This window comes from Hyperolius riggenbachi, chromosome 8 (genome assembly GCF_040937935.1).
Source record: "Hyperolius riggenbachi isolate aHypRig1 chromosome 8, aHypRig1.pri, whole genome shotgun sequence".
Taxonomy (NCBI): domain Eukaryota; kingdom Metazoa; phylum Chordata; class Amphibia; order Anura; family Hyperoliidae; genus Hyperolius; species Hyperolius riggenbachi.
Window position 1 is genome coordinate 9,311,608 of NC_090653.1, and position 17,484 is coordinate 9,329,091.

The 17,484-nt window shown below is 48.6% G+C and overlaps 1 protein-coding gene across 3 annotated transcripts in view; it reads left to right on the forward strand.

Annotated features, from left to right (window-relative positions):
- OCRL (OCRL inositol polyphosphate-5-phosphatase) overlaps nucleotides 1-17,484 on the forward strand; it is a 136,262-nt gene that overhangs the window by 21,080 nt on the left and 97,698 nt on the right. For 2 of the 3 annotated variants that reach the window (XM_068249990.1, XM_068249991.1), the window contains exon 5: nucleotides 12,867-12,980. In XM_068249990.1, coding sequence (XP_068106091.1) covers nucleotides 12,867-12,980 — 114 coding nt within the window. Of the gene's footprint in view, nucleotides 1-8,615; nucleotides 8,695-12,866; nucleotides 12,981-17,484 lie in introns of those variants that run through there. The other variant, XM_068249992.1, reaches the window with a different exon arrangement.

The following is a 17,484-nucleotide window of genomic DNA, read 5'->3' on the forward strand; positions in this document are numbered from 1 at the left end:
GTGTCCAGCTGAAGTTCCCGTCTAAACTCGGCAGTGGTAGTGTTAGTGCAGAATTTAGACGGGAACTTCAGCACCTGGAACCATGAGTAGGTGAGTCTTTGTGCGATGCCTTAATTCCTCCCCGCTTCGCACTGTAGTGATGCGGGGGACATATGAAAGCGTATTCATTTCAAGGGCACTAATTTAAATAAATTTCTAAAGACCATGCTGCCCTTAAGTCCAGACTGGGCACCAAGTCCACAAGGGGTACCGCAGGGAGGAGGGGATGCCGTAAGGGAGGAAATGACATCACGATTAGCTTCAGCCTGTGGGAGCCTGCGGGAAGGAGGAAGAGAGGAGGAAAAAAAAACCCAGCATGCACTGCAACTTCTCTTTTGCGACTGATGTATGAGGTTAGAGCTTTGGGACAACGGGATTGTTACTCACCTAAAATAAAAAATGTCACATTGATTATGAACGTTTGCATTGCCTGTTTAGTATCTATTTAACATATGTAAATCGAGACTTGAATTTGGATGTAATGCCTATCAGTTACTCTTTAACTCCCTCCTCACACATGTTCCTGACTGCTATATCCTCTTTCATGTCCTCTCGATTCTTAAAACTTAAAATGAGTAAAACAGAACAGATTATTTTTCCACCATCTCTGTCCACCACTCTGCCTGAAATAACAACAAATGTTAATTACACTCCCATAACTTCAATTCCAAAGCACGGTGCTTAGGGGTAATATCTGACTCTTCTCTTTCTTTTATTCCTCACATTCACTCCCTAACCAGCTCCTGTCATCTCCAACTCAAAAAAAATATCCTGCATCCGACCTTTTCTCACTCAGGACACAACTAAAATGTTAGTACATGCACTTATAATAGTTCGTCTGGACTATTGTAAGATACTATATTGTGGACTACCAGCTAACAGACTGGCACCGCTCCAATCTGTACTGAACTCGTCTCGTCTCATTCATCTCTCTTCTCGCTCTTCCTCTGCTGCTCCTCTCTGTCAAGCTCTTCACTGGCTGCCAATTACCCAGAGGATCCAGTTCAAGCTCTAACCCTGACCTACAAAGCTCTCCACAATCTCTCTCCCCTGTACATCTCCTCACTAATTTCCAGTTTCCAACCCAACCGCAATCTCAGATCTGCACATGATCTTCTGTCGTCCTTCTCTAGAATTACCTCCTCACATTCACATATACAAGACTTCTCAAATGCTTCACTTCTCATCTGGAATGCCCTTCCACAACATATCTGTCACTCTCCAACCTCTGATATCTTTAAACGTGCTCTCAGAACTGCACTTCTGACGCAAGAACGTCAGAAGTGCATAGACAGCCCTTCTGCTGTTCAGATCACGTGCGCTGTGCTGCACTAATGTACTGCTGCATGCGTCTTTTGGCCGAGCGCAGCGCTGACCCATGCACTGTAGTGAATAGGATCAGCAGCGCAGATGGCATGTGATCGGGCGTGTTGTGTCTCAGTCGCACCCCCAGTCTGCCTCAATGATGTCAACGAACCCTTAGTGTTATTGGGGGGAAGTTATGCCTTCTACACACGGACTGACCGGATCAGGTACTGATCCTTCAGTTTGTGGCCAGGCTTGTGCAGACATGTCAGCAAACTCCAGGGTTTTGTATCTTTCTGTGTAACGTTGTAGTTTATAATTGTTATACGTTATAACATAGCTGAAGTTACGCTGTAACTGTGTCCTGATATCTGTCCTGAGTGTAGACTGGCTATAGATTATGTATACAGCATAGTTCCCGAGGCATGCTGGGGGCGGGGCTGTGTACATTCTTATCCATATTAGCTGGTGATGGCAATATACGAGGAATGCGTATCACTGCTGGGGTGATTTATAGTGGAAACGCCGGACCCTGCCCACCGTCCATCATTCCCGTCATGTCTGCTGTAACGTATAGATCGAATTGTACTTTATGGACAACGCAGTGGATGGGGTGTCGGGACACCCTGGAAAGAAGAGACAAAATGAAACTCATGAGCCCAAATGGTGTCGTATGTCAGTAACACTGAAACAATATAATGATAAAAGGGCTACTCACAAAGGTGGGTTACTGGGGATGAGAAGCTATGAGAATTCCCCCGTGTTTTAAAAAAAATCAGGACGGTCTTGTCCATAAAGCACAATGAGGGTAATGAAGCGCCCCGGGGTTTATAAAACTGCAGTGTTCTCCCCAGGCTCTTTTAGGCGGGTGCTCCGCCCGGCTAGTTTTGGTGAGCACCCGGCTGTTATCAGTTCACCTCCTCCTATTCTGTAAGCAGAGCTGCACACAAAAGCACCAGCCCTGCATTCTCCCATTTTGCCCCACCCAGCTGCTTTTTCATGCCACCCGGCTGGAGGAAAAAGATTCTGGGGAGGACACTGAACTGAGTTAAAAACAACAGTAAAAACTCTAAGGCTGGTTTCACACCAGGACGTTGCGTTTTAGGGGACGTTATGGTCGCATAACGTGCCCCTAACGCAACGCCTGGTGCTCCCTGCTGTGGACGTCGGAGTGAGCCGCGTTGTGCAGCTCACTCTGGTGTCCGTGATGCCGTGATGCGCACTCTTGGACGCATGTTGCATCTTGTGGTCCCGCCCGGCCAATCGCCGCTCCAGGAAGTAAACACTGCACGTCACACAGTGCAGTGAATATTAATTAGCCATGTGCCTGGCCGCTCTCCGCTCCTCCCCAACGTTACTGAGCATGTGCAACCAGTCTAACGCGGCTCTGCCACTTAGAAAGTACTGCATGCAGTACGCTGTCTGATGGCGCAGCGTTACTGTGTAACGCAACGTGGGCACTGTGAACAGCCCATTGATTTATGATTGCTGTGCGGTGGGGCTGCGTTACAGGCTGCTCTAACGTGCGCCTGTAACGTCCCACTGTGAAAGCAGCCTAAGTGAAGTGGCTTACCTCAATAAGGATATTCTCATAGGAAAAAAAAGAGAATTTAATTTTTTCTCTTTTCTCCTCTTTTTTTTCTGATGAGAATGTCCTTATTGAGGTAAGCCACCTCATTTATTGTTTTTACTGTTGTCTTTAACTCAGTTTTATAAACCCCGGGGTGCTTTTTTACCCTCATTGTACTTTATGGACAAGATCGTCCTGATATTTTCTAAAACGCGTGAGAATTCTCATACAGAGTCTCGATTCCCCCGAAAATTGCAGCCAGCTTCACAAATGCGCTGCAATCGCGATTATCTCCATTTAGAATTAGCATGTTTTAGCCACCAATTTTTGCGAGTATTGAAAAATGATGCGAGGGAAAAGGAGCTCACCACCAGGATATCGGTTGCGGCGTGCCTCGGTCGATCCGGCAGCGCTCGGGATCGCGCACTGATGCAGAGGAATAGGACCGACACCATCGACTTAGTCTGCTCTTTTATTGCTGATATAGTCACATATGGCAATCAAATGCGACATTTTGTAGCGCATAGAGAGATGGACTACACCAAGACCTGTCGGTTCTGTCAGATTTCTACTGCCTACTGTAAGTGACAAGTAATTTATTGCTTCTTTTACTCTGGAAGAAACGTACTTCTTATTTGCCTGTGATTACATGTATTTTACCATTTTTTGTGGTAGCAGTCCTTTAATATCATGTATCGTGGTGTTGATCCCCTTGATAAGCGCCTGTATAATCAGAGTCTGGAGAGCGGAGATGTTAGGATTGCCAACGTGTGGAGCTTTGCTTCGTCTGGGGATATCGGGTTACGGTCAGGTCAGCGTTGCTGTGAAACGCCCCAGGAACGTATAATCTTGACTTAAAGGATTACAGTAACCCCCCCTGTTTGTTAGAGGTGTCCTGAAATATGACTCTTCCCAGGAAATCTGCACTGAGATGTTGTGGACAAGGCAGGTGTGACTCACTCTTTCCAATCCGTCCTTTTGTTCCTCAGTCTGTATGGTGACAATGACATCACAGGAGAGCCGCTGGACTAGAGTTTCCAGCTTCTGACATAAAGCTTTGTAAACATCGTTATAAACGAACACGATGAATGACTCTTATTTCAGATGTCCAAAGCAGAAACGGCGGCTTGAGGGAGCGATAAACGAACGATCCGCGGCGGTGCTGGGCCATTTTGAACGGCCGACGTAACGGATCGTTTCAGCAGATATTCGTTCATCAGCAGTGTGTGCAGCGATATGAGCCAATCGACACCTTCCTTTACATCAGGGGTAGGGAACCAATGGCTCGGGAGACAGATGTGGCTCTTTTGATGGCTGCATCTGGCTCACATACAAATCAGTAGAATTTGATTCACTAATATACATTGCTCAAGCAGCACAGCTTAGTGTGGCAGCGCAAGTAACATTTTCAAAGTAGGCACGCTAATGCTGTAGCAAGTGCTAGTAATTTACTCGTACTCCCCCCAAAACTAACGGTCGCTCCAATAGTCCCACCCTGGACCCTGTCAGGTCCAGTGACTTTGTAGGTCGAGATTGTACAAGCTGTTAGTCGGTATTTCTCCTGTCCGACTCTCGGGGGAAATTGCTGATGTTGCTGAAACCAAAGAGAAGCTGAAGACGTGTCTGACACTTCCGCTGCCCAGAGGATCAACTGTAAACACATCACCATGGCAACAGGGACAGCCCTCTGCTGTACATGCGCACTGTCCCAGTTTGAAACATATCGTATGGCTCTCAAGGAATTACATTTTAATATATATGGCGTTTATGGCTCTCTCAGCCAAAGAGGTTCCTGACCCCTGCACTACATCCTGCATCGTTTAACGATCCCATCGATTGGCAATCGTTTGCCATTTGGGTTGCAATCTAATGCTGTCGTCCACATCGCTATAACCTCTTTAATCGTGGAGTGGCCGTTCATCAGTCGTTTCACTTGGTTTATCTAGCAGTGTGTCCTTAGCTTTAGGGCCGGTTTCTGCTACCTCGGAATACGCAGCGTTTCCCTGCATGCGGGCTGAATGGGGAGATGCGGCCTTAGGCTCGCCGTCCGTCCGCCGTGGCAATTCTGGTCGGCATGCTGCAGTTTTCTGTAGTGTGCATTAGAATCCCTATAGGCATGCCATGCAGCGTTTTGGCTGTGTCTTCACAACAGCACGGGGGCCCAAATCTCACGCGGCTCCCAGTAGAAATAGGTCTTTGCAGCAGTGCAATGAGGGGGGACTGCAGAGCGGGTCACCTGTCTCTACAGTCATGGGATGTATTAATCCTGCTGTTGGCTAACGCTTTGTGACATCCTCCTCCGTACTGAGCGACTCACAGCGGTAATCCACGCTGCAGGCCGCGAGGTCATCGATGGCTTATTCTGCAGAATGTTATCACACAGGAAGAGGAAATAGTGCATCCACAATGACTCTGTATGCTAAAGGGGAACTCTTACATTTGCATCTACTCCAAAGAATTAGCATTTTTTTTATACTATGCAAGCTGGTAAAATCCGTCAGTGATTGGGCAATTGGAATTGAAGGTGTATAGCAGGCTATAGCGTGGGATATGCGTTGGGCTACGCTGGGCTTAGGAACCCGACATGTTTTGTAAACAGATAATTACGGTCCTGCCACGTGGGAAACGCATGCTTGCGAAATGACATTTACATCTAAATATAACCTCGCCCGAAACCGCCCAAATGTCACGGACTTCCCAATTCATGCAGAAGATCTGGCTGAATGACAAATGTCAGAGGTCAGACCACATCCTCGCCCGTCTCTGACCCGGCCTGTATGTACGCCAACACGGCTAGTGACAATCTCTCCGGTCACTGCAAGAGGGAAACAGCATGGCCCCACGCCTGTCCGGGCTGTAAGCAGTATTATCAAAGCGGACCTGAACTCAGAACTTCCTCTCTGTTCTAAAATATACGCTACAGCATAATAAGCTTTAAAGAGGAACTCCAGTAAAAATAATGCCATTAAAAAAGTGCTTCATTTTTACAATAATTAAGTATAAATGATTTAGTCAGTGTTTGTTCACTGTAAAATCTTTCCTCTCCCTGATTTACATTCTGACATTTATTACATGGTGACATTGTTACTGTGGGCAGGTTATGTAGCTGCTCCTAGCTGTTTTGGCTGTTAGAGACAGCTGTAAACAGCTAATTCCTGTCTGTGAACCTTGTTACATTGTAACAAACTGCCAAAAGTACAGCGGTCCCAGAGCTTCTTGTGGGAGGGGTTTCAGCACAAAATCAGTCATACAGCGCCCCCTGATGGTCTGTTTGTGAAAAGCAATAGATTTCTCATGTAAAAGGGGTTTTCAGCTACTGATTGGGATGAAGTTCAATTCTTGGTTGGAGTTTCTCTTTAAAGAAAAACATTTCTTTGTTACAGCTGATATAAATCTGCAGTGTTTCCACTTCCTGCTTTCATGGAGGCAGACATATTGTCAACATCCTGTGTTTGCCAATTAGTTGCTCTGCCAAGGCAGCCAGCTGACACAGGGGAGCAATCAAATTACACTGGTGATTAGTCACAGATGAGGTGGAATTAGACACCAAACTCTCTAAATGCATACAGGGTGCATTTCTGTCTGTTTTCGTTCTGTCCTGTGTAAGAGTTCAGCTCCACTTTAATCATTCATAGGACACTGGCACCTATTCCCCGGCACTGAACTGAGAGGGGTGTGGAGGCTGCCATATTTATTTCCTCTTAAAGTGAACTGTGCACTATTTTTTATAAACGATCTTCCACCTAAGGGAGGTTTTGAACTTGTGTGGGCTTTGGTTGGGTGCAGCAGGCATTTTCTGCACTTACCTAAGGAGGGTAGCTCCATAGCCCCCTTGTTTATATGGAGGATGCCATTTTCTGTGTCCCCGTGTCACAAATTAAAATTTCAGCTGTCATATCCTGTCTGCCTGGCCGCTGCAATGCATGCCGGGAGATGTAGTCACATCATTGGGAACTACATCTCCCAGAAGGCATCACGTGACCCCAGCATGCTTTGTGGCAGCCAGAGACATAGTATAGAACTGTGTGAACCTGCGGCACGGGGGGGGGGGGGGGGGCTAGGGCGTTGGGGGATAGAAAATGAAAGCCTCCATATAGACGGGTTGGCTATGGGGCAGCTTCCCATAGGTAAGTAAATGTCTGCTGCAACCCCCACAGCCCACACTGCCCCCGGCACAGAAGCTGAGTTCCGTGCCCCGGTCAGCAGGAGCCCAGTGTTCTCCCCAGAGACTTTTTTTTCCAGCCGGGTGGCTTAAAAAAGTGCCGGGTGGGGCGCAACCAGGGGAATGCAGGACCGGCGCAACTCCACTTACAGCATAGGAGGTGGAGGCGAGCCACTGACAGCCGGGCGCTCACCAAAGGTAGCTGGGTGCTGCACCTGGATAAAAGAGCCTGGGGAGAACACTGGAGCTTTTTTCATTGACTGATCACCTGATCACTGCGAGCCAATAAAGTAGAGAATTTTTTTATTTTTTTATAAAAAAAGGTCTCTGGTCCTTAAAGGGCCCAAAGGCTGTGGTTCCAAATGAAAAGTTCTACTTACGTACGGCTTCCTCCAGCCCCTGGCAGCCGATATGTCCCTCGCCGCAGCTTGGGTGTCCCAGGATCCCTTCTGCTGCAGATGCCAACACTCCCGGCCGCTGGAGCGCAAGCGGCGCGGCTGCGCACAAGATGCCGACCTGCAACGGAGGGGACCCCAGGCCACCAGAGCTGCGGCGAGGGACAGATCGGCTGCCAGAGGCTGGAGGAAGCCGCGGGTAAGCAGAACTTGTTTTTTGTTTTGTTTTTTCCCTTGGATCTTCCCTTAAGAACCTCATTTAGGTGGATGTTCGTTTGACAAGTTTTTATACAACAGTCCACAGTTTGCTTTATTGTGCTGTCACAACAGCCTTTCTGAGTGTTATTTAGCATTCTTTATTTAGGGCTCTTTCATATCTAACAACGTGTGTAGGAGCCGGTTTCCTGCACACGCTGAATAGCCTGCGGTGTGTCGTTGGGATGCTGCGGTGCGACTCAGTCAGCGGCGGTAGCTATAAATTCAACCTGATGGGAAAACTGACGATTAAAAGCTCCCGGGTGCGTCGAACTGCGACGTACCGAAACACAGCGTCGGGTGTTAAAGGTAAAATAAGTCTATGGACTTTCATTCTACCTTGGTTAACACAAAGTTTCGACTTGGCCTTACACCGCAGAAAACTGCCTCTGGTGTGAAAGCGCCCTAAGGGCCTGAGCCCACTAACGCAGTTGTGCGCAGTTGCGTCTGCTTTTCAGCAACACATCAATGTTACAGATGCTGAAAGAGGAACTCCAGTGAACATTTTACTGTTGGCAGGTGATGTAGCTGCTGCATGTTTCTTGGCAGTTGGAAACAGCTATTTCCCACAAAAGTTCGAACTTTTCTTGTGGGAGGGGTTACTTGTGGGAGGGGTTTCACCACAATATCTGTCATACAGCGCCCCCTGATGGTCTGTTTGTGAAAAATAATAGATTTCTCATGTAAAAGGGGGTATCAGCTACTGATTAGGATAAAGTTCAATTTTTGGTCGGAGTTTCTCTTGAAATGCAGACACAACTGCGTTAGTGGGCTCAGGCCCTAATAGAATATTCCAGTTCCCCTGCAGGATGTAACTAGTTAGCATGTCCCAACTGTCACTCTCTGCTCAGCAGCCATTTTGTAAGCTATTCAGTTACAGGTTTGAGTCAATCAGTGAGGTAATCCTGTGTGTATCTTGCAGTCGCATCTATGGAAAAGCTCTAGAAACATCCCTGTATGCTTCTAATGCAAGTAAAGATACTTCGGGTTATACTTCGAGTCTATTTTCATTGAGATAAGCTGCCTGTCACAGTGTGGAGACAGATTGCTATACAGATGCCTCACACATAAAGCGGAATTTCAAACAGAACATTTACCTTTTTTTTTTTTATTCTTCCATCTTGACTCTGGTAGAATTATTATTGATTTATAAAATGCCAACATATTCCGTGGTGCGGTACAAAATAATACAGGCAGTGGCGCACACCCATTATACCCAACCGATCGACTTCATCGCCACCCTCTTGGGCTGGTTTACCTTTCACATCATAGCTGGTCATCTCAAATGTAATGCTTTGTGAATAACAAAGTAAGACCCAGTTCGTTTTAAACAATACCAGTTGCCTGGCAACCCTGCTGATCTATTTGGCTGCAGTAGTGTCTGAATAACACCAGAAACAAGCATGCAGCTCATCTTGTCAGATCTGACAATGTCAGAAGCACCTGATCTGCTGCATGCTTGTTCAGGGGCTATGGCTAATAGTAGTATTAGAGGCAGAGGATCAGCAGGGCTGCCAGGCAACTGGTATTGCTTTAAAGGAAACAAATATGGCAGCCTCCATATCTCTCTCACTTCAGGTGTGCCTTAAAGGAATCATAAGCCAAATTACATGAAATCCGCTTTGCTTTCCTGGGGCTTCCTCCAGCCCCCTGCAGCCGACTGTCCCACACGACAGCTCTGCTCTCTGCCGCCAGCCCGGGGTCCCCGCACCTCGAGGTCGTCCTTACTGCGCCTGCGTGAGCGCCGCTGTCAATCAAGCCCACGTTGTACGTGGTGTACTGTGCAGGCACAGTAGAGGAGGTCGGCCTCTGCATTGTGCGGGGATCCCGGGCCGTTGGCGGAGATTGGAGCTCATTGTGGAACAGTCGGCTGCAAGGGGCTGGAGGAAGCCCCAGGTAAGTAAATTGGCTTTCATGTAATTTGGCTGATGGTTCCTTTAAAGGGAACCCAAGGTGGGGAACATGCTACCTGATCCCGGGGGGGGGGGGGGGGGGCTGGGCTGATCAGGTAGTCCCGTTCCCCGCTGCTCAGCGCCGCTCCTGTGGCCAGATATGTAGTAGTTTCATTTTTGCGACCTTCTGGGGTCACGCCGCTGGAAGAGCTGCTCTGTGTCTCCCACAGAGCGGAGTGCAGGGAGGCGGGGCAGTGGCAGGGGGAGTGGCCATGGAGAGGCAGAGCTACCCAATGGCAGCTGGGGAACGGTAATCGGGAACGCCCCCAGTGGACACTTTGCAGGAGTTCTTCTCCTGATAGGGACTCCCTTACCCCTTGAGATTGGGGACAGGCTGAATGTCGGCTATTTCGGGGGGTGATAGCGCCGGGGGGGGGCGCTACACAGAGGCATGTCATGGACCTGGGAACATGCCTCTGTACCATCTGTCCAGCCTCGGGTTCACTGTAAATAGTTCACTCTAAATATTACTTGCAGTGTAGTTTTAAATACAATTAATGTAGTTCTCTATTGTCCCTATGAGGTAGCTCCATTGATTAAACGGGTATATAACTTGCTTGTTTTCTGGGAAATGGGCATTTGTTGTTTAATCCTAATGGATCCGGGATATTCTGAGCAGATTGCGCAGATGTGTTCTCATACTACATGGAGGTTGGCAAACTGTGTGTGTAGCAGGCTCAGTTCCAGTCTGCATTATATCTGCATGCAAGCTTGAGTGATAAGTGTGCGATTGGCCATCCGCAGTGAAGAGAGAGAGTTTCAGGCACGCTGTGTGTTATGCTGGGAATAGACAGGTCGACCGGCGGCTCGATTAGCCACTGAATCGACCCCAGCCGCGTCCCCGCTCGTCTGCGCGGATCGATTACCGCTCGTCCCCGCCGGCGCTTCCTTACAGCGCTCGATTCCGTGCCATTGTCCGCCAACGGGGATCGAGCGGGCGCAGGTCGAGCGGCTTGATTGGGCCAACTGAATATTATCAGCTGGCCGGATCAGCTGGTCGATACACGGTACAGAAACGTACCGTGTATCCCCAGCATAACCCATAGTACTCTACTGCAGATTTCCTTTTTTTACCTTCTCTTTAAACAGAAGCAGTTTCACCCTTGAAAGCTTCCCTCTCCTTCCCCTGCACTGCTTGTCAGTGGGCTGGCAGTCTCACACTGTCTGCTGCTTGTCAGTGGGCGGGGAGCCTGACGCTGTTTGACACTTATCAGTGGGCGGGAGTCTGACGCTGTCTGCTGCTTCAGTGGGCGGGGAGTCTCACACTGTCTGCTGCTTGTCAGTGGGCGGGGAGTCTGACGCTGTCTGCTGCTTGTCAGTGGGCGGGGAGTCTGACGCTGTCTGCTGCTTGTCAGTGGGCGGGGAGTCTGACGCTGTCTGATGCTTGTCAGTGGGCGGGGAGTCTGACGCTGTCTGATGCTTGTCAGTGGGCGGGGAGTCTGACGCTGTCTGCTGCTTGTCAGTGGGTGGGGAGTCTGACGCTGTCTGCTGCTTGTCAGTGGGCGGGGAGTCTGACGCTGTCTGCTGCTTGTCAGTGGGCGGGGAGTCTGACGCTGTCTGCTGCTTGTCAGTGGGCGGGGAGTCTGACGCTGTCTGCTGTTTGTCAGTGGGCGGGGAGTCTGACGCTGTCTGATTCTTGTCAGTGGGCGGGGAGTCTGACGCTGTCTGCTGCTTGTCAGTGGGCGGGGAGTCTGACGCTGTCTGCTGCTTGTCAGTGGGCGGGGAGTCTGACGCTGTCTGCTGCTTGTCAGTGGGCGGGGAGTCTGACGCTGTCTGATTCTTGTCAGTGGGCGGGGAGTCTGACGCTGTCTGCTGCTTTTCAGTGGGCGGGGAGTCTGACGCTGTCTGATGCTTGTCAGTGGGCGGGGAGTCTGACGCTGTCTGCTGCTTGTCAGTGGGCGGGGAGTCTGACGCTGTCTGCTGCTTGTCAGTGGGCGGGGAGTCTGACGCTGTCTGATGCTTGTCAGTGGGCGGGGAGTCTGACGCTGTCTGATGCTTGTCAGTGGGCGGGGAGTCTGACGCTGTCTGCTGCTTGTCAGTGGGCGGGGAGTCTGACGCTGTCTGCTGCTTGTCAGTGGGTGGGGAGTCTGATGCTGTCTGCTGCTTGTCAGTGGGCGGGGAGTCTGACGCTGTCTGCTGCTTGTCAGTGGGCGGGGAGTCTGACGCTGTCTGCTGCTTGTCAGTGGGCGGGGAGTCTGACGCTGTCTGCTGTTTGTCAGTGGGCGGGGAGTCTGACGCTGTCTGATTCTTGTCAGTGGGCGGGGAGTCTGACGCTGTCTGCTGCTTGTCAGTGGGCGGGGAGTCTGACGCTGTCTGCTGTTTGTCAGTGGGCGGGGAGTCTGACGCTGTCTGATTCTTGTCAGTGGGCGGGGAGTCTGACGCTGTCTGCTGCTTGTCAGTGGGCGGGGAGTCTGACGCTGTCTGCTGCTTGTCAGTGGGCGGGGAGTCTGACGCTGTCTGCTGTTTGTCAGTGGGCGGGGAGTCTGACGCTGTCTGATTCTTGTCAGTGGGCGGGGAGTCTGACGCTGTCTGCTGTTAGTGGGCGGGGAGTCTGACACTGTCTGATTCTTGTCAGTGGGCGGGGAGTCTGACGCTGTCTGCTGCTTGTCAGTGGGCGGGAAGTCTGACGCTGTCTGCTGCTTGTCAGTGGGCGGGGAGTCTGACGCTGTCTGCTGTTTGTCAGTGGGCGGGGAGTCTGACGCTGTCTGATTCTTGTCAGTGGGCGGGGAGTCTGACGCTGTCTGCTGCTTGTCAGTGGGCGGGGATTCTGACGCTGTCTGCTGCTTGTCAGTGGGCGGGGAGTCTGACGCTGTCTGCTGTTTGTCAGTGGGCGGGGAGTCTGACGCTGTCTGATTCTTGTCAGTGGGCGGGGAGTCTGACGCTGTCTGCTGCTTGTCAGTGGGCGGGGAGTCTGACGCTGTCTGCTGCTTGTCAGTGGGCGGGGAGTCTGACGCTGTCTGATGCTTGTCAGTGGGCGGGGAGTCTGATGCTGTCTGCTGCTTGTCAGTGGGCGGGGAGTCTGACGCTGTCTGCTGCTTGTCAGTGGGCGGGGAGTCTGACGCTGTCTGATTCTTGTCAGTGGGCGGGGAGTCTGACGCTGTCTGCTGCTTGTCAGTGGGCGGGGAGTCTGACGCTGTTTGATGCTTGTCAGTGGGCGGGGAGTCTGACGCTGTGTTCTGTCCCTGCAGGTGGGTGTAAGGTGAGGATCCAGGCTGATCCGTGGTCTGCAGAGCGGCTGTTTGAGATCCCCGACGAGGAGAAGTGTATAGAGCTGCTGGCGGAGATGAGGCTCATCCAAGAAGGTAAGAAATGGGGTGGAATGGGGGAAGGGGGCTGTGGAGGCGGAGTCGAAGTCATTTTTCTGTATCTGGAGTCAGAGGTTTCATGAACTGAGGAGTTGGAGTTGAAGTCGGTTGATTATTGTACTGACTCCACAACGCTGGATAGGAGGGTAGGAGGAGTGCGCTCCACCCAGAAGTGGCAATATACAGCTGGCGTCTCTTGAGCTGGTGCCATGTGCTGAAGTCTCGTATATCCTGAGGACAGCAGCGCTGTGGAGACATGGCCTCAATTCACTAAGCAGTTTAGACTAGTCTACTGATGGTTTTTAGTCTACTGATGGTTTGGTCAGTTGCATGAAAAGGGAATTCACTGTTACCAAATGTTTTAGACCTGTTTTTTAGACCTGGTCTAAACCATTTGGTAATTAGGTGGGTAAAGCAGGGGAACTGATCAAAAGATGCAATTCACAAACGAGTAGCTATGACTGACATCCTTCTCCTTTGGCCTCTCCTCTGCAAACAATTACACTTCTGCATAATTAATTCATTCTAAAGGTTCCATCCTCACCTCTAAAATACCTCACAGAATTACTTTACCCACAGAAATCAGCTGGTCTCATCTCTGTCAGAGAAAGTGGGCGTGGTTACAGCTTGTTTGCCTTTGGGAATTTTGTAATTACTGAATGTTAGACCAGGTCTAAAACATCACACCAAACCATCTGTAGACTAAAAACCATCTGTAGACTAAAAACCATCTGTAGACTAGTCTAAACTGCTCAGTGAATTAAGGCCAGTGACGTGCCAGATTTTTGGTACACGGAACAATCGTTCTGGACTGGACTGCTCCTGAAATGAGAGGGACATTGAGGCAACCATATTTATTTCCTTTTAAACAATGCACATTGCCTGGCAGTCCTGTTGATCCTCTGCCTCTGATACGTTTAGCCGCAGCCCCTGAACAAGCATGCAGCAGATCAGGTGTTTCTGACTGAAGTGTGGCCGGATTAGCTGCATGCTTGTTTCAGGTGTGTGATGCAGACACTACTGCAGCCAAATAGATCAGCAGGACAGCCAGGCAATGTGCATTGTTTATCAGGAAATAAATATGGCAGCCTCCATAACCCTTTCACTTCAGGTGTCCTTTAAAGCGGACCTGAACTCAGAACTTCCTCTCTACTCTAAAAGATAAGCAACAGCATATTAACCTTTACAGAAAAACATTTCTTTGTTACAGCTGATACAAATACTAAAATAAACCTGCAGTGTGTCTACCTCCTGCTTTCATGGAAGCAGACAAAGGGTTAATATCTGTTGTTTAAATATTAGCTGCGTCTGCTGACACAGCTGAAAGATCAAATGACACTTGTTACTTGAAGATGAGGGGGAATGAGACAGGCTCTCCTCTCTAAAACATGCAAGGTGCATTTCTCTGTTTTCCTCGTGTCCTGTGAGTTCAGGTCCTTTTTTTTTTTTTTTTTTTTTTTTATTATTATACAAAAGCCCTCTATGGAAAGGATCTCTTATGGCCAGCCTGCTTGCTCATTTGCTCACTATTTTGGTAGTTGGGCTGAGAAACCGCCATTAAGTGCTTTTGAAAATAAAGGAAACCCTGAGAATGCCCCATGAGAAGATGAAGCGGTCCAAAGCCTGTCAGTTCTGTCAGATTTATATACACTTCAGTAAGTGACGGGGATGGAGGAAAAAATAAATACATTTATACTGCCTTTTATTCTGTAACAAATGTGTCCGTCCTCCAGTTTAATAATGGCCATTACCCCATAACAGATTCCTGGTCAGCACATTGTTACAGTGTAATATCACCCACTTGAGCCAGAGGGAAACATGGACATTACCTTGCACATTCAGGTGTATTTGACAGCAACTGATATATTTCAGTTCTGACAAAATCTTGTCAGAACTGGAAGGGATTATTGGCAGAAGAAAATGGTGAGCTTCTGAGAGGAACTGACGGTGAGGTTAGTGTGTAATATGCATTTGCAGCTTCGTAATGTGTTTATTTTAAATCCTTTTACTCGCTGCAGGTTCCCTTTAAGGGGAAGAAGGAACCAAAATCCCTTTCCTTGGAATTGCTTCAGAAATCGTTCTGCTTTTATGTGGCAAAACCGCTATAAAAACCACTAGCGTTTTTTAGAGTGTTTTGCAAGTGGATCCCAGGCCTTAAAAGGGTTCTGTGGATTATTAAAAAAACAAAACCGGACACTTACCTGGGGCTCCTATTGGCCCCCTGCAGCTGACATGTCCCGCGCCGTCCTACAATGCTCTGTTCCCCGCCACCGGTCCACTTATCCGTCTGATGCGGCTGTGCGGCCATTCGCTTGCTCGCACCCACTTCCCGCTCCTGGGAGCTTACTGCGCAGGCTCATTATGAGAGAACCTTGTACTGCGCCTGCGCAAAAAGCTCCCGGAAACGCAAATGGGAGCGAGCATTATTCGACTGATTAGACGAATAATTGACCAGTGCCGGCGGCGGGGAACGGGTGATCGGAGGAGGACGGCGCGGGACGTGACAGCTGCAGGGGGCCAATAGAAGCCCCAGGTAAGTTTATTTTTATTTTATTTTTTTTTTATTATCCACAGAACCCCTTTAAAGGGGCACTATGGAAAAAAAAATGTAAAATATGTGCAAACATATACAAATAAGAAATAGGTTTTTCCCCGACTAAAATGACCCATACATTTCTCCTATGTTGCTGTCACTTACAGTAAGTAGTAGAAATCTGACAGAAGTGACAGGTTTTGGACTAGCCCATCTTCTCATAGGGGGTTCTCAGGGCTTTCTTTATTTTTAAAAAGCACTTAGTAAATGGCAGTTGCTCCGTCCAACTGCCAAAATAGTGTGCAGCAAGCAGGGGGGCTGGCCAGCATCTTTGTAGTAATCATTTACAGGGAATGTCTTTATAAAGAATAAGGGCCTTGCTGAGAATCCCCCATGAAGAGATGGGCTAGCCCAAAACCTGCCGTAATGTCAGATTTCTACTACTTACTGTAAGTGACAGCATTATAGTAGGAGAAAAGTAATTTATGGCTTATTGTTCTCTGGAAGAAACATACTTCTTATTTGTGTGTGTTTTACATTTTAAGATTTTTGTGACAGTTCCTCTTTAAGCTATACAGAGTGTGACAAAAGTGGTCCTGTGAGCTGCCCTGTGCCAGTTGGCTTTAGCGCTGCAGTCTGCCGGCAATTATTGGTGTGACGCCGGTTGCAGGGTTTCTGCTGAAGGACTTCTATTATTATGACTTCCTGCCCATCAGTGTGACTTCTGCTTCCTCCTTCTGTGTATCTCCAGGATTAACATACCTCAAATACTTCAGGGAAATGCCAGGCTGCCTAAGAGCTGTGACAGAGCTGTCCGGTGGCAGTCAGGAGAGGGGGCGGGGCTTACATAGGTGTGATGAGAACAGATGGCATGTCCCGACAGCTGTGTGTGTTCAGCCAAGCTGTACAGGTAGTCCCCGACTTACGAACGACCGCCGATACGAACGGCATGGATTCTGTGTTTCCATGAGAACAAGACAAAAAAATTTTTTCCCCAAATTGGACTTGTCGTTTTTGAGAAAATCGATTTTAAAAAATTCAAAGAAAAAATGGCTTTTAAGCTTGTATAAGCAGGTGCAGAGGGCAGTGGTGACACAGAGGGGGACACTGGAGGCACAGGGGGCACAGAGGAGGTACAGAGGGCAGAGGTGACACAGAGAGGGACACTGGAGGCACAGGGGGTACAGAGGAGGTACAGAGGACAGAGGTGACACAGAGAGGGACACTGGAGGCACAGGGGGTACAGAGGAGGTACAGGGGACAGAATGTTCCGACTTAAAGAGACACTGAAGCGAAAAAAAATATATGCTATAATGAATTGGTTGTGTACTATGAATAATTACTAGAAGATTAGCAGCAAAGAAAATATTCTCATATTTTTATTTTCAGGTATATAGTGTTTTTTCTAACATTGCATCATTCTCTAATATGTGCAGATTACACAACACTCAGCATTCAAAATGATTATTTCAGAGCAGTCTGTGAACTAATGACCTCTCCTCTGCCAGAGGAAAAGTAAATAGTTAACTAACAGTTGAGATAATAAAAGTCAGAAAACAGCCCTCTCCACGACTTTTGAAAGTCATAGAGATAATGGCTTTTTTGTATAGAGATAACTGGAGTTTCTTAACTCTTCCTGTACTGGAAACAATTAGACTGATGTATCTGATCTTAATGTTTTATTTCTTAGCTGTACTACACATATAAATTATAATATCATAGTTTTTTTTTCGCTTCAGTGTCTCTTTAAGAACAGATTCAGGTTAAGAACGAACCTACAGTCCCTATCTCGTTCGTTAACCGGGGACTACCTGTATACTGTCCTGTAGAGCTGAGATAGGGGTAGTAAAGACAGGAGGCTCCCAATTACATCTCCCCACCTCTTGTTCTCACCTCCCCCCTCTTTCCCCCCCTCCTCCTTTCCTCCCCCTCCTCCTCTCCTCCCCCTCCTATCCTCCTCCATCCTCC